The sequence below is a fragment of the Artemia franciscana genome, chromosome 20 (assembly GCF_032884065.1).
Source record: "Artemia franciscana chromosome 20, ASM3288406v1, whole genome shotgun sequence".
Taxonomy (NCBI): Eukaryota; Metazoa; Arthropoda; class Branchiopoda; order Anostraca; family Artemiidae; genus Artemia; species Artemia franciscana.
The window spans coordinates 25087590-25104822 of NC_088882.1; the positions used below are offsets into that span (position 1 = coordinate 25087590).

Below are 17233 nucleotides of genomic sequence, written 5' to 3' on the forward strand. Positions count from 1 at the left end.
CATTTAGTCAAAACCTTCAGCCATAAGTTGGAAAATAACATTATCTATATTGTGATCCAAAATATCTTTAAGGAATCCTTAAAACTTTTTTCTATCATCAATTAGTTATCAATTATATCATCAATTATTTGCGTAAAATAATTTACATTGTGCTTTGTAATATGGTTCTTGTTTTAACCCTCCTAGGCTCATTAGAGAACAGTCAGACATATTTGAACAAATGCGATATAAAAATCTTTTCTTACATCACCTAAACCTAAAATATTGAAAATTAACCCAAGTTACTTATTTCAAGTGGATTGATATATTTAGTCTTATGACATCATCGTTTCGTTAGTCGGGTTATCATCGTTTATCATTAGTTATCATCGTTTCGTCTATTAATTTTTGAACCTTTCTGTTCTTTTCTTCATTTACCATATTTCCCCTTCCTGCCAGTTATCATCCTACTAGGAAAAGACCTTAACAGAGTGCTACGAAAAAGATTGCCCGTGCCAAAAAAGTGTTTGTCGTGTTAAATCACCTTAAAACAATTTATAATAGATATAATTTAGGACTTGACAAAATTATGGTGAAATCTTACGAGAATTTTGTCTATAATTTTTACAACGGTCAAACAACCATTTTTCTTTCCTCTGAGCAGTTTTAATTATTTCCACCCTGCCACTACTATAGCTAATTGATTCAAGTAAAAAAAAATTATAGTTCTATTAAGATCCTGAGATGTGTTCTGTTTTGTTTGGGGTGGTAACGATATGACATATTTACGCTGATACCGGAAGTTTTTGTATGGGTCGTAACGATAATATATTTTCATTTATATTTTTAATTCATAAGTAAGTTAACTTCCTTTCGCTTAGAACCTTCAAAAATGTTCTTTGTTTTATTTACTCCTTAACAATTTTTTTTATATTTTGAACGACGTTCAAAATTATAAAAAAAATATACACACAAAAAACTTCACAAAACGCATCAAAATTTGTTTGTTTGCATTTTTGTTACTTTTTTATGTCTTAAAAAAAACATGCTTAAAACCATACTTTGACTAAAATGGGCCCAGGATTCTACAAAGCCTCCATTCATACTGGGGGTACCAGTGACTTCTTGTTGCCTGGTTCTAAGCCTGGTTCTTAAACGCTTCGGTGTAGAATTGAGAAGATATGGGATCCCTGTTTTGCACTGATACCTTGAACCATTGCTTTTCCTGAGGCTAAAATAATATCAATGATTTAAAGAACGTGAAAATTGGAACTTGGAATGTTACGACGTTAAAAATGACTATGGCATCGACATTATGACTGACAAATTCAGACGATTCGAACTGGACTTATTATGAGTTTCAGAAACTCGTATCCCAGGGTTAGGAAGCATGAAATTAGGTAATTTAGAATTTGTTTACTCAGGTAGGAAATATGGGGCACATAGACAAGAAGTAAGGCTCATGAATAAGGAATCTGCTAAGTCTGGTTTAGGCTGGGAATGTATAGAATAATAATTGCTCATTTTATGACTAAAAAGCTCAGCGTATCAGTTATAGTAGCATATACTCCTATAGAACCGACTGACGGAGATATTAGTGACTCAGATGAATATTTTTACAGTTACAGGAGCAAATAGAGAGAGTCCCAGGTAGAAATATGATGTACCAGGTAGATTTTACTAGGAGATTTTACCGCTCAGGTCGGTAGAAATAGGGATATATAGGGATAATTTGGTGTTTCGGTGTAAAGAAAATAATAATGGCTACAGACTTTTGCAGTTTTTGAGGTATAACAATCTAGTGATAACTAATACGGTGTTTGGTCATAAAATGGCTCATAAGTTAACATGGTATTCACGTGATGGTAAGACAGCAGACCTTATTATGTTATAGTAAACCGAAGACTGGCATGATCAATTGAAGATGCTAGGGTATATAGGAGTGCTGTTATTGATGCTAAAAATAAAGATCACTATCTGGTAGTCTTTAGGGTTAATTTCAAGCTGAAATTTCGTAAGGGTAACTACCTCCCGGGAAGTTATGATGTTGGTAGACTTCAAGATGAGAATTTGAAAACAATTAGTGAAGTTGCTGATGATGTCCTAGGGAAGAAAGATAGGACTGCAGCTAGGAATATTAATGATAAAGCTTTATGTTTAATAGAGAGGAGAAGGGGCTTGTACAGACATAATCAATAGGTATGTGAATAAAGTGGAGTAAGCATTTAGTATGCACTAAGGAGGTGTGAATGGAGGCCATGGATAAAATTGCCGAGGATCTGGAAGATACAGCTATACGGTATAATAGTCAAATACTGTACTGGCATGTTAATAAATAAGAGGGAGTAGTCTATCCAGACTTGTTTCAGATAAAGATAGGAACGAGGCCACAAATAGTGATAAGGACAGAGTTAAAGAGAGATAGGCAGAATATTTTGAGAATGTACCAAACCAAGATAGACTTACTGGAAAAGATATAGAAGAAAATGAAAAAGTTTGTAATACCTTGTATGTGAGGGAAGATTTGTTTTATGAGGAAGAATTAGCAATAGTACTAAAAGGATTAAAAATAATAAGGCTTCAGGTGTTGATACTATGGTAAATGAGTTTCTTAAATATGATGGCCCTGAAGTTAGAATTCAGTTACTGAGGATTATGAATATGATTTTTGAAAAAGGGAAAGTACCTAACGAATTGAGTAAAGTCTTAAAATGAACTACTGCATAAGAAAGGCGATAAGAGTGAGTGTATTAATTATCGATGCATTAGTCTTGTCTCTGTAGGTAGCAAATTGCTTAGTAATATGATAGTTTTTAGACTGAAAGATACTGCAGATAAAATTTTAAGAGAAGAACAGTGCGGTTCTTGAAAAGGTAGAGGATTTGTCGACCAAATTTTCACTCTTAGGTTAATAATTGAAAAGTGCCTGAGGTGCCAAACACGTTTGATCCTCGGTTTTTTAGATTAGGAGCAAGTGTTTGATTTTGTTTATAGAAGAAGTTTAGTAAAGGTCTTATCCTTGTATCGTATGCTCCTTTATATGGATCATTTTGATGGACTTTATCTTAAGGAGGACAGGAAAGGCAACGGGAGACCACGGAATAAAATGGGGGGGGGAGTCTCCTCGACTTAGATTATGCTGATGGTTTAAGCACCCTAGATGAAAGTGTGAGCCAAAGGAATGAATTTTAGAGGTTTTGTGAGTTCAGGGGGCTAGAATAAGTTTGAAAATTATTGTTAAGAAGACTAAGTCACAAAGGCCAGGAATAAGTGAAGATAAAAAGGTGACGCTCGGTAACGAAAAGATTGATCAGATGGGTAGCTTCACTTTCTTTGGTATTATTATGAGTAAAGATGGCGGGAGCAGTGAAGATGTTAAAAGTAGATAAACCAAGGCCTAGGGTGTTTTTTTTACAATTAAAAAAATGTTTGGAAGAATAGGAAGATAAGTCTGCTACCCAAGATTAGGATATTAGAAGCTACGGTGATGACAAGTGGTAAAATATGGCTCTGAAGCATGGGCGATCCGAAAATTCGATGAGGATTTGCTTGATGTTTTCCGGAGAAATTGCCTACGGACTATTCTGGGTACCCGGCTGACTGACTGTATTTCAAACAATAGGCTGTTCGAAAAATATGGGCTATCCGCTTTCTAGGGCGATAATAAAAGAAAGGTTGAGATGGCTAGGGCACGTTGTGCGGATGAAGGATGACAGATTGCCGAAGATTGTCCTTTTCGGCCAACCGTCTAGGTCCAAATGAAAAACTGGTCGTCCTCTTCTGAGGTGGGATGACGTCATAAAGAAGATTTGAAGGAAATGGGAATTTCCTGGGAGGGTGTGTAAAGGGAGGCTTCGTTTAGATTGGGATGGAAGAGAAGCGTGCTTTGTTGTGTTTGTCTCAGGCGGCTTGGTGCTGTGATGAGTTGTTAAGAAGTAGTAATAGTAGTAGTTCAAAAACGCCTTTGTAGGCTAATTTGGGCTATAGATGCTTTCAGAAAGTTACTTTCCTGTAGCGGAACGGCTTTCTAAATTTGATAAAAGCTACAAGTTTCTACTCTTACTAGTGTTGGAGATTTGAATATTTCGATAAGAAAAATATAGAGTCTTAACATGAAGTAATTTAATTCGCAATAAATGTCTTGTTATAGTTTTGATTTGATTCTTGGATTCAAACACTTGATTATGTAATGTTATATAGCACTCTTATTTTAGGCATCAGATTTGATCAAGTCGGAAGCAAGCGAAGAAGACAAAATTTCTGCAATGATGGCACAGTCAACTGCCGCGTATGACCCGCAAAAGTAAGTGCTGGTTTTTTATTCTTACTTTAACTTCTGAATATGTCAGTTTAATAATTGTCACACATTCTACTTTGAAAGAAACAATAGAAACTACAATGGACAGTGAAGCTAGGCTTAAAACGAGCATTAAGTATCTCAATGAAGGAGGTCCGCCCCTAAAACACTTCAAAAGGCTAGATTGTAATTTACCCTTTAATGAAAACGACCTTTTTGCACAGCTTTATTGCTCCATTAAAGTTGACATATTAAAAACTGCTCAAATTGCCATTAATCGTTTTTTTTTGCAATATGTTTGTAAAGGTCAATCTAGTTTTTTATTCTATTTTATAAAGCATTTTCGTCATAATGGTTTCTTCGTTTTGATTCTGTTCTTTATTTTACTAATTAAACTTTTTAATTTAGTTATCAAAAAGTCCGGGGTGCCGGCCAATACGGACCTGTTCCTCAAGCTTATGTATGCTACAAATGTATGCAACATGGTCATTGGATAAAAGATTGTCCTTTAAGTGTGGGCACTGGTTTGCCTGAAATTAAGAAGGCAACGGGAATTCCAAGAAGTTTCATGGTACCGGTTGAGAAAGGAGCCCCAGGCGCTCTCTTAACTCCTGCTGGAGATTTTGTTGTCCCTCAAATTGACTTGTAAGTGCTATTTGTTATAATTTTGTAGGGTTAATTTCGTAGGTTAAATTTTGCAGGAGTATATCCGGATTGCATTTCAGAAGAAGAATGACTTACTTTTGGAGGAGGTTCTAATCAAGGGAGTCAGTATGTGGTAGTAATTTTTAATTTCCAGACTTTGTAGGGGAGTGGGGTTCTTGCAATTATCTTATTTACTTACTGAAGAACCGTTTGAATAAGGCTTTCAAACTTGAGTTTTTACAAAATGAAATGAGTTGGTATCTCATGGACTTATAAAGAAAAAATCGAAAGCTTTACTAATATGTACCTAAATACCTCTGCCTAAATATGTATGCTAATAAATAAAAAAAAAAAAAAAAAAAAGACTCAAGCCTTTTTCAAAAAACATTTTTTAGTATACTAGCAGTGTTGGTAGTCAGTTTTGTGCTGAAATAAGCCTTTGTTTCTTCTATTCGGAGAAAGCAGTTTTTCTTTTTAATTATAAATTATTCGTTCCTACTTAAAAAAAAGGTAGAGGTTTTAAATATATTCATTTATAAGGTGAATATCCAATAGTTCACAATCGGAAAGTAATGCAGTAAATATTCAGTGGCAAGTTTGAGATAAATTCTTACTCCCACAGCTCAGGGTGTTCTCTTTATATCGCTGTTATATCCAAGGTTTCTATAAATATCCTTTGCAAACTCCTCTTTTCTTGTGCAAACGTAGAGGTTTTTATTTTGTAGGTTTTCCATTTGCCAGGGGGATTACCTTTAACACCCTTGATTCCCCCTCCCTCAGGTTTTGAAAACTACCCTTTTTGGGGTATTTTCATTGTAAAACGCCTTTTTCGTATTTTCATTGAATGACGCCTTTTTTGTATTTTCATTCAAGATGATGACAAATTTGTCCCCCTAGATATTGAAAGTACATTCTTCCCTAAATGGGTGTGAATTGAATTTGTACCTGATTCCTTCTATTACGCTCCTGTTTCTGTTCCCTCAGTCTGGCCTTTTACATCAAAACTGTTTGACAAAAAAAGGGGGGGGGAAAAGATCTAATACAGAAATATAAGAAAATGTGGTAATAAACTATTCATTCGGTTTTGCTAATTTGCTTAAATGCAGTCGGAGTGGTGATGCAAGAAAACCTTTCAGGTTTTTTATACTGTAGAGATAGTATAATTTTGTAATATGTGGCTTTTTGATATATTAACTTCTTTTTTTTATTTGCTTTCAACTACATCTTTGTGCTTACGTATTAATATTTCCAATTCAATGAATATCTTGGACATGTTAAATATTGGATTAGTTTTTAAGACGATGTATGGGAGATTTTAGAGGCTTATAACTTTATTTCACATTTATATAACACAGTAAATTAAATAAGTATCAAACTATGGGATATTCCAAAAAGAAAGCTTTGTCATTTCGTATTCTTCTTTGTGACAATTGCTAAAGTCCCATCAGTTTACTTCATTATTACCATTTGCCACGTTTTTGTTTCAGAAAAAGAAAAAGCATAATGATTTAGAGTCAATGAAAAGAATGGAAAACCCTAACTGGCTTCGGTTATGGAGTACAAGCTTACTCTTTGTGTGTTGCCGCGACCTCAAAAGAGCGTAAATTCAAGGACACAAAAAAATATGACTATATATTATGTTAACATATAAAATTTTGTTGCTTTGACAACGCCAAGAGTTAATTAAATAAGTATCAAACTATGGGATATTCCAATTAAATTTTTCCCGCTGCAACCTTGACAGAGGAACACCTGAAATCTAACTATGAGGGGAAACGTAGATTTTTAGAGGTTTTTTTCCCTAGGTTCATAGATCAGCATTTTTTGTGCAAAAACAGTGATTTTTCGCTTTTCATCGGATTAATCCGTTGCTGTTGACGTTCAAGCATAAAGTCAGTTTAATTGATGCATTTAAGTATTCTGAGTCGCTGAAAATATTCTTTACTTTTATCGAAAAACGTATTTTTTATCTAACCCCGTCACCTATTTTTGCCATTTGTGTTGCAAAGGATGAGTAAATTCATTTTCATCATTTTTGCATGCTTGATGAGGTCTGTGTTATCAATCATGATAATCATATTATCATGATTACATTTGTACAAATCCTGTAAAACGCTGCGGTGTTAGAAAAAAACTACATCAGATCCCAAATTTCACTAGTTTATAAAAGTTAGCATTTACTTCAAGATGCTACAAATGTAATCATCATGTACAAGTTGATATCTTGATATGATATCAACAGACATATCATAGTTTATGATATCAAACCGCTGTTTGAACCAAGGGCTACTGTATATTTCACTTCAAATTTGTCCTGTTTGTTTGAATTGTTTGGCAACACGACCCAAGGGTGGTTATGTCCAAGGATGGCTACACTCATTCGACTGAAGAATCGGGTATACAAGGTGTATAGCAGCCCAAATGGTTAGAATCCTAATGACTAATTTGGGATTAGGGTGACAATGCTTCTTTGTTCGTATAATAAATATTTCCAGTTATCGCAATGAAGTACTCTTATTATCTTCCTTCATAGTGACATTTGTTCCTTGTAATCTGTCAAGCCTCTCTCTTATTGAAGATGTTTTTATGTTTTTTATGTTTATTATTTTATGTTTATTATGTTTTTTATGATTTGGTCTCATATTCGCTCAGGTTTTCGCATCTCATACAAATAGGAGACGTTTCTTCCAAAGAATGAAAGGTGTTTCCAAAAGCTTTTAATTCTTGTTATCGTTTATGAAACCATTTGAAATGCATGGTCTTTTCTAAGTGAAATTTTCTAGAATACCGATTGATTCTTTCATAGCTGGTTTATTCCCCTCTTGCATCTATCAGTCCTAATTCCTAGGAAGATATGGATGAAAATTTTCAGTCCATAGGCAGCAGAAGTTCCCAACCTCATCCTTGTCATTTCTCTTTATTTCATTATAAAGTTGTGTTGTGCTAAAAGTTTAAGTACCTCAAAAAATGTCACGGTTCACGCTTCAAGGCTCAATCAAAAAGTCTGCTGAAGACTTCTTGAAAAATTACCTCTTTTTTTCTGTTGCTTAAATAATATTGTGGTTTAATAATAATAATAATAATAATTTATTTCTTACCCACTTACAAAAGGGAAAAAGTGGAGTACAAAGAGAAAAACAAAGAACTACAAATAACATAAAGAAACACAAAAAACACAAAAACAAGTAACACAAATACAAGAAAAAAATAACAATTTAGCAAAAGAGGCGGATAAGATGATTGTTAGGACCAAGACAGATTGGCGCTTCATCAATTAAATTTGAACTTAGTTTTTCCACTGAAAGAACAATAACCGTTGCCTGATATTTACTAATTAACCTTCGGTTCCGAAATGATCGTGGTAAATAAAGTAGGAACTTTAAATACTGATAATCCCTCACTTACCGCTTATCTCTCCCTAAAAAAGTTTCTTTTATACCTTCCAGACACGCATATAAAGAGGGAAAAATTGAAAAACATCCTTTTTTGGATCAGCAGCCTGAACCTGTTAAGATGGAGCTTCCATCAGAACTGGTCTGTGGACTTTGCAAAGATCTACTTCAGGATGCAGTTCTAATTCCTTGCTGTGGTGACTCCTATTGTGATGAATGTAAGTGCTGTCTTAAATAGAATAACGTATTGACGTATTGACTAAGTCTTGTGTACCAGTATTATAACTTCCTGGTGACAGTTTAGTAATAGGTAGCGCAATAGCGCTGCCTATGTAAAGATTGATGTGGGCACAGAGTATTATTTATTTAATTTTTTTTGGTCTTTTGGTTTTAGACCAGGGCACTTTGTATTGAAGGAGTTGTCGTAGAAACTTTGAAAAGGACTCGTTCGATTGTAAATTGAAAGGGCTAGTGCCTTTTTTAATAGTTGAAAGTGATTGGAGACAACTAACCCCCCTCCCACGCTCATCATTTCCCCAAACACATCAAATCAAAATTTTCTTCTTAGTAAAATAACTTCCTAATGACAGTTTTATTCATGAAAAGAATTAATTTTTCCTAAGCCTTGCCCCTAGGTAATGTAGGAAAAGTGGCAATTTTATCCTGTTAGTATATAAAAAGACGGTTATAATTTTTCTATTTCTGTTACTTTATAGCTGGCAGGTACAGCTAATTTGCTTTTATCTGTCACAACTTTAAAGATTTTTTGCCGATTTTTGAGTGATGATTTGAAGTTAATGATTTTATTTTTTCGAGTTTCACCTCCAAGACCGTCGAATTTAGTTTTGTGCTCGGCATCGTAATATCACTTCAAGTTATATTCCTTTACTACTATACTCTTTTATTGACAGATTATACTCTTTTGACAGATTAAACTCAAATGTTTTTCTTTAACTTCAATAAAAAATAAAGTTGTATTCCTTTACTACGAATATACTCTTTTGACAGATTAAACACAAAAGTTTTTCTTTAACTTCAATAAAAAAACAAAAAAAAAACAAATTTGTCCAAGCTTCACTAAAAATTCATCTTTTATCAACAATCTTTCTTTTTTCAAAAGCCGTCTTGGGCGTGAAAAAAGAAGAAATATAATATAGGCCTATGTATATCTATTAATTTTAACGGAGGCTATTAGCTAGTTTTAGCCATTGACTTGCGGAATTCCACAAGAATCGATTTTAGGGCCTCTCCTTAACCTCATTTATACCGTGGATATAGGAAATTTGCTGAAAGATTGTTTGAAAATATCATTTGAAGATGATACAGTTTTATTATTTCGAGCTTTAAGTGTTGAAACCTTTTTAAGACCATAGAAAGCGCGTTGAATGATCTAATGGAATATACAAGGAGCAACCCTTTATTGATTAATATTAAAAAAAATTACATGATTTTTTCTATTATTAAAAAGGTAAATACTGAACTATATTTAACAGATGATGAATATTTGATAGATAGGGTTTCAAAATTTAAATATTTAGGCATAATCATTGATGAATTATTGTCATGGAAAGAACAAACAAATTTATTATATATAAAAATTGCAAGAGGAGCTGGGATTCTGTATAGACTGAACAATTTCCTTCCGCAAAAAAGTTTTACGAACCCTTTATTTTACTCTTGTTTACTCTTATATTCAGCATATTTGTTATGATTTGGCTAATTCTTTCAGTTGTAATTTTAAAAGCAATTCAAACCTTATAAAATATAGAATATTAAATATATTTAAAATATATTTAAAGTCAATATATTTTAATAGACTTAATACTAAAGAAGTTGTTCTTAAATCTCAGTTAATAACAGTCAGACAAATTTGCCAGCTCCAAAGTGCTGTATTCATGTATAAATACTTGAATAGTCTAGCACCCCAAGGACAAGCATAATTTGCCATTTTTTATTTACCGTCATATTATCATGCTTATCCAACGTCTTCATCTACACATTTTTCTCTTATCTCGAATATTTGTCACACGCAAAGAGCAGCTTTTTCTGTAAAATAAGTGGGAGTGAAATTATGGGACAGTATTCCACTGAAAATAAAAGATTCTGTTTCAGTTCCATCATTTCAATACAATTATAAAATACATCTTCTTTCTTCTAGTACAAGTGAGTATTGTTTTGGATTCTCTTTTTCTTTCTGTAGTGTACAGTGCCCTTTTTTGGTATTCTTTCTGTTTCAAAGTTTAACACTTTGTTGTTCTGTCAATAACCAGTGATATATTAATATAAATATATCATTATCATATTGATATGAATGCAGGTAAAATGTAGAGGAAAATGAAAATGTTTGTGATACCTTGGATGTGAAGGAAGATTTGTTTTGTAAAGAATAATTAGCGACAGTACTAATAGGATTAAAAATAATAAGGATCCAGGTCCTGATGGTGTGGTAAATGAGTTTCTTACATATGGTGGTTCCGAGATTAGATATAAGTTGCTGAAGATTATGAATATGATTTTTGAAAAAGAGAAAGTATCTAACGATTTTAGGAAACCTGAATTAAACCACTGTATAAGAAAGGTGATAAGAGTGACTGTGGTAATTACTGAGGCGTTTGTCTGGTCTCTGTAGGTAGCAAATTACTTACTAATGTGATACTTCTTAGACTGAGAGATGCTGTAGACAAAGTTTCAAGAGAAGAACAGTCCGGTGTTAGAAAAGGTAGAGAGTGTGTTGACCAAATTTTCTCTCTTAGATTAAATTAAATAAAAAGAATATTTTTTTTTAAAGTAAGGAGCGACATTAAAACTTAAAACGAACAGAAATTATTCCGTATATGAAAGGGGTTTTCCCCTCCTGAACGTCCTACTCTGTATGCTAAAGTTTTTTATTGTTTTATAAAGTAGAACTATGACAAAGAGTCAAACTCTTAGCCTTAGGGACTAAGTCACTAAGGGATGGAATAAGTAAAGATAAAAAGGTGACGCTGGGTAATAAAAAGATTGATCAGTTGGGCAGCTTCACTTACCTTGGTAGTATTATTAATAAAGACGATGGGAACAGTGAAGATATTAAATGTAGAAGAGCCAAGGCTCAGGGTGTGTTTTTTTTTTTTTTTTTTACAGTAAAAAAAAGTTTTTTGGAGAATAGGAAGATAAGTCTACAAACCAAGATTAGAATATTGGAAGCTAAATTGATGACAATGGTCAAATATGGCTCTGGAGCATGGACGCTCCGAAAAGCGGATGTGAATTGCTAGGTGTTTTCCAGAGAAATTATCTGCGGATTGTTCTGGGTACCCGGCTGACTGACATTATTTCAAACAGTAGGATGTACGAAAAATGTGGTTCAATCCCGCTTTTTAGGACTATAAGGAAAGAGGGTTGAGATGGCTAAGGCACATTCTCCGAATGAAGGATGACAGATTGCCGAAGATTGTCCTTTCAGCCAACCTTCTAGGGCTAAATAGAAAGCAGGTGGGAGGATGTCATAAAGGAAGATTTTAAGGAATTGGAACTTCCTAGGAAGGTGTAAAGAGGGAGGCTTTGAATAGATTGGGATGGAGGCGGAGTTCGTGTAGCTGTGTTGGCCTCAGGCGGCTTGATGCTGCGGTAAGTTGTTAGTAGTAGTAGTAATAGTAGTAGTAGTAGTAGTAGAATTAATATGAATGCTCGAAGTTCTCCAGTGGCTATATTTAGGCCCTAGGGATCATTAATCAGTCCCTGGAGTTGTGTTTTATTTGCGTGTTTATATTCAATAAAGTCAGTCTTTTTTCTCCCTTTTCTTTATCTATTGTTTCTTGTAGGCTAGTTTGTTGTACTTCTTTGTTTCTTTTTTTTTCCGTTGATAAAGGCTTCTGGACGTGAAGCCGACTATTCAGACTCTTATCATTATTAGTGGAAAAGGTTGTTTTGTTTGCCAATTTTTCAACTATCTTATTTCTCACCCAGAATTACTGTTGCATCCAGTAAAGTTCCATCCGTTATCTATTTCGTTTTAATTGCCCCTGTTAATATTCGCACCCACACTCAATTTAAATATGTAAAGTTAATTTCAGTTCTTATTCTCAGAGGATAAGAAAATCAAGTGTAGCTCGTTTTTTTTCGTTTTTTAAATTTAGCTAGTTTTTGTTTTATGATTTTAAGATTATAGACAGAAATTCAATTGATTCCAAAAGATTGCTGAAATGGTTTTCCTTTTGCAAGTTTCCTCATTCTTCCTGCAAGGATTAGATAAATTCACTCATTTTTATTTTATTTATTCTCGATCAGCTCACTACAGGAACTATATAATATAATGTGCTGCCCGTTTCTTTTGTTTTCTCTTTTGCTTTAGGCATCAGATTTGCTTAGGTATTACTGAAATAAATAAATTCACCGTAAATTATTTCCTATTACCTCGGGACATTTCGTGAGGAATACATAAGAGGTGCACCTTTCTTTCATTTATTTTATACTATAGGTATCCGATCAACGTTATTAGAATCAGAAGACCACGAATGTCCTGCCTGTCATGAAAAAGATGTCTCTCCTGATACTCTTATTCCAAATCGGTTTCTACGGACGGCAGTTAATAATTTCAAAAATGAGACTGGGTACATCAAAACAATGAAAAAATTTGTGCCGATAAAGAAAGAAGGGGTGCCCCATCCACCAGAATCAAGTCCTCAAATTCGATCGTCACGTAAGTCATTTTTTTATAATTTGATACATATTTTGTTTCCTGTTTTTATAATTTGATGCATATATTGTTCTCTGTTTTTATAATTTGGTACATATTCTGTTTTCTGTTTTTATTATTTGATACATATTTGCTCTCTGTTTTTATAATTTGATATATATATTCTGTTTTCTGTTTTTATAGTTTGATACATATTCTATTTTCTTATGCTCTCATCGGTTTTTTGTTGTTGTTGTTTTCTTGAATGAATCCCGTCAATAAATTGAGAAATCGAAATTGAAGTAGCGTCAGTCTTTTCATCATGTAAAAATAAGTTGTTTTCTTTTATTTATTAGAAAAAAAATACTAGAGAGTAAGGAGCAAAATGGAAGATTGAGCACTAGAGGGGCCGATAAAATATTAGATATTTCAGGAAGTAAAATCTGTAAATAGCGAAGTGTCATTTAAGTACAATAAGTCATATATCCTATTATACGAATAAGATTAGAACCTGCACTTTCTCAGTGAAAAATTCAAACTAATTCCTCTAAAAAAAATTCAAATATTATACGGATAAACCGGTTAGCTCGAAAGGAAGTAGCGTATAAAATATTTTATGCACGAAATGGGATTTTGGTTAGAGTGGAAAAATTTGTGAGTAGGTAGATATTTAAAAAATCTTCAAAGTACTTATTTTCCCCCATCACCCTTAGATAGAAGAAATCAACTTAAATGAGTGTTCAACTTCGTAAAAAAAAAAATTATTCATTGTCTTTGTATCATTTGCAGCATTTATGATCACTTTGTGGAATAGGGAACCGGGATTCGGTCAGGTCATTGTACAGTATGATAAATATAATGCCTGCAGCCGGATTGCGTGATTTTTATACACTGGTTTTTATGTATAAGTACTATTATGGGTGCGTTCCAGAATGTTTTACAGGAATTTTTCGGGATCTAATATTCATGATCACAGAACTCGGACAAGTGGAGATATTGAGGTTCTTCGCCTAGTTTCAAGTAGGACTGCTTTTTCGATTATTTATAGAGGGGCTAAGCTATGGAGTAAGCTTGTTCCAAGTATCAAAGAATTACCTATTAATTAATTTAAAGCCGTGCTGCGTGTGGGGTTTCTTGGTAGGTATACCTTTGAAATAGATTGAGATTAATTGACTTAATACTGGAAATAATTATTTATTGTTTTTTTTTTCTTTTTTTTGCTTCGGGATCATGATATTATTTTGTTTGATTGTGTATGAATTATTTATGTAATTTTTTTTTCTCGGTACACGGTTTCACCTTTCTGCTCATTTTAGATTAACTCATTGTTTTTTTTTTTTTTTTTCTTTTCTATTTTTGTTCTTTTTTGTTAGTAACACACCCTCGCAAGCAACGCTTTTGGTGTGCTACCGATTGATTTTTTCTGTGTTATTTCCTTTGGTTAATAAATCAATACTACTACTACCATGTTTATGCTATTATAATGGGTTTGCTGTCGACTTTGCAAAAAAAAATTAGCTCATACCATTAAACTTTTTTTTTAAATACGTAGAATTTAACTAAATCATTTTTTTAAACGATTAATTTTCCAGCACCCTCAAAAGTGAAATCACCGCCACCGCTGAATATACCAGAGCCCGTGGCCCCGCCAATAGTAATGTCGCCTTCTCAGAAGCAAGCTATTGAGCCCAGACAAGAGGCTGGTCGCACGCCAACTTACGATGAGCGACGTAGAACTCCTCCCTCAGTAGCTTTTCCACCGCCAGTGGTTCAACCACCAGTTCATTTACCACCAAGTCGAGCACCACCTATCGCACCTCCTGGGGTTGGCCCAGTGTTGGTACTAAAAAGCCATGCACCTCCTACAGAGCAACTAGTTCCACCTGGGACCTTGCCACCTTTGAACTTGCCACCACCCAACTTGACTGCTCCTCCGCCAACCATACCGCCTGGCACTGGTAATGCCACTAACGTAACGGGTAAGAAACGCCACTTTTTTTTTCTTTTTAGCTTTTAAGTATTATTTATTCAGGCTCGCTATGAGGTCCAAGTCTCAAGCATTTAAAAAAGTATGAGGATTACTTAAGGTAATTCTCCTTTGAGCTTGCATGGAGACCTAATTAATACTGCGCTTTATATAAGCACGCATTTGTCTATGAGCAAGTGCTTTTACTACAGAAACACTAGGCTAGTATCCGCACGCAATATAAATCTAGATCAACTTTAAAATTCAATCTGGTAATTTCCCAGTAGGATGGCTCTGATGCCTAAGATAGTTTGTGTTTTACACCTTGCTATCCTGTTTATCATGACTTCCAGTGCTACCAAATAATGAAACGATCCCTCGTAGTATCTATTGAAAATGATTGAAATCACAATTTTTACTCTACTGCTTCAAACTTACAGCATATTTAGCTCATAATTTACTTTGGGTGACTATAACTTACTTTGGGTAACCTTTTTGTGACTATAACCAGTTTAAGGCTACTAATTTTCTCTACTTGCACATACAGATATAGCTCTTATTTTGTGGCGATCATTAATATTATTTGTAGTGCTCGATGCACACCTTAAAATTTGCTCTTTCGAGTGTGACACTTCCAAACAGTCTTTTGTATTGTCATGACTTCATTTATAATAATTTAAACCATTGAATCCAATGCTTTATTTGTCAACACCTTGTCACAATCTTGTCATCATATTTGCATCTCGGCAAAGATGTAAAGCTACTACAATGTATTTGATTGTAATCAATAGCATCAAAATTACAACTCACTGAAAAATACTGCTCCAGTGAAACGTTTTAATCGGGTTACTCATTAAACTGGTTTCATAAAGAAGACAAATGACGGGTGACAGAATGCAGTGGACCTGTATAATTTGGGCTATGTACTTGTACATTAGGGAGGGGGGGTAAGGTTAGGCTTAGGGGCGCTGTCCAAATACTTTGCAATAATTTCCAAATTCCAAATAATTACCATTCCCAATTCGATTAGCATTTGCAATCACCATCAACAAAGCTCAAGGGCAATCATTAGAAAAATGCAGTATAGATCTTAATACAGATTGTTTTTTCCACATAATCAAGCAATTGTACTGCGACAAGTGTTGATAACTAAGGGGATAAGGGGTTTGCATTTATGAGCTGATCAGAGGCTGGGAAGTTTGGGGCATATACTCAGTTTGATCGGTATGTCTTTAGTGGAAAGTTAAGTTTTTTCTTAGTAAAAGCTAAAGAAATGTAAAATTGTGTTCCAAGATTTGTCTAATTACTGATGATGACAAAATAGGGGAAAAGAAGCTAAGTAAAATGAATCTGGTGGTGTTGATTTTTTTATAGACAAAAAATTTTATTGGATCCGTGCGCCTTGAGTTGTATATTCCCTGATTGCGTACGGAATTCTTTTGCTAACTAACTTTATCCATAATTAATCTTTCGGAATTTACAATATATTTATTATTTTTCTACTTTTTTTTCTCAGCGACTTCAATCATAGATGACCCTGTTGCTGCCTTTGAGCGTGCAATGAAGGAAAAGGAAGAAAGAGACAGAATAAGAAAATTGAGACGTTCTCGCTCGAGGTCACGTTCCCGTTCTCGAAGCTACAGTCCTAGACGTGGTCGAAGTCGAACTCCAATAAAGAAGAAGTCATACTCCAGATCTCCATCACCATACAAACGAAGGAGCAGATCAAGGTCTCGTTCACCTCATCTGAAAAAATGGACGCCGGCAAGATCCAGGTCTCGTAGCCCATATCGGTCACCAAGACAGTCACCTACAAGACGATACCCACCCTACTCTCCAGAAAGGTAAACAAAGGTCTTAATAAAGGAGTCTGGATAGCTCTCAATAATACTATTTTATGTAGATTAAGTACAACGAAGAAACGAAAGGCTAAATTAAATGTTTGGGAGTGTACTTAAGTGAAAACATTGTTTATTAACAAATAAAGTGGTATTACCTGTTTATGGTTAAGTTAATGCTTCATGTTAGATTATACCCAAGCAGATTTAGAGCTACCTAGTCGGAGCTAAAAGTTGGAAGTACAGTTCAGTTGGTCTTGAATCTTCTATTGGTGAAAATCTCACAGATGTAGTCTTCTTACAATCCATTGTAATATGTAATCTATGGACGTGGGACGGAGGAGGAACGTGCGTATCTGTGTTGGCCTCAGGTGACTTGGTGCTGCAGTCAGTTGCTAGTAGTAGTAGGAGTAATTCTATGGGTGTATTTAACAATCACTGGCTCTGTCGTCTATTTTT

The 17233-nt window shown here is 34.2% G+C and overlaps 1 protein-coding gene across 1 annotated transcript in view; it reads left to right on the forward strand.

The window, feature by feature from the left end:
- LOC136039953 (E3 ubiquitin-protein ligase RBBP6-like) overlaps nt 1–17233 on the forward strand; it is an 89020-nt gene that overhangs the window by 47897 nt on the left and 23890 nt on the right. The window contains exons 6-11 of the mRNA XM_065723964.1: nt 4194–4282; nt 4685–4921; nt 8368–8531; nt 12773–12994; nt 14563–14949; nt 16453–16780. Of these exons, the coding sequence (XP_065580036.1) occupies nt 4194–4282; nt 4685–4921; nt 8368–8531; nt 12773–12994; nt 14563–14949; nt 16453–16780 (1427 nt within the window). The remainder of the gene's footprint in view (nt 1–4193; nt 4283–4684; nt 4922–8367; nt 8532–12772; nt 12995–14562; nt 14950–16452; nt 16781–17233) is intronic.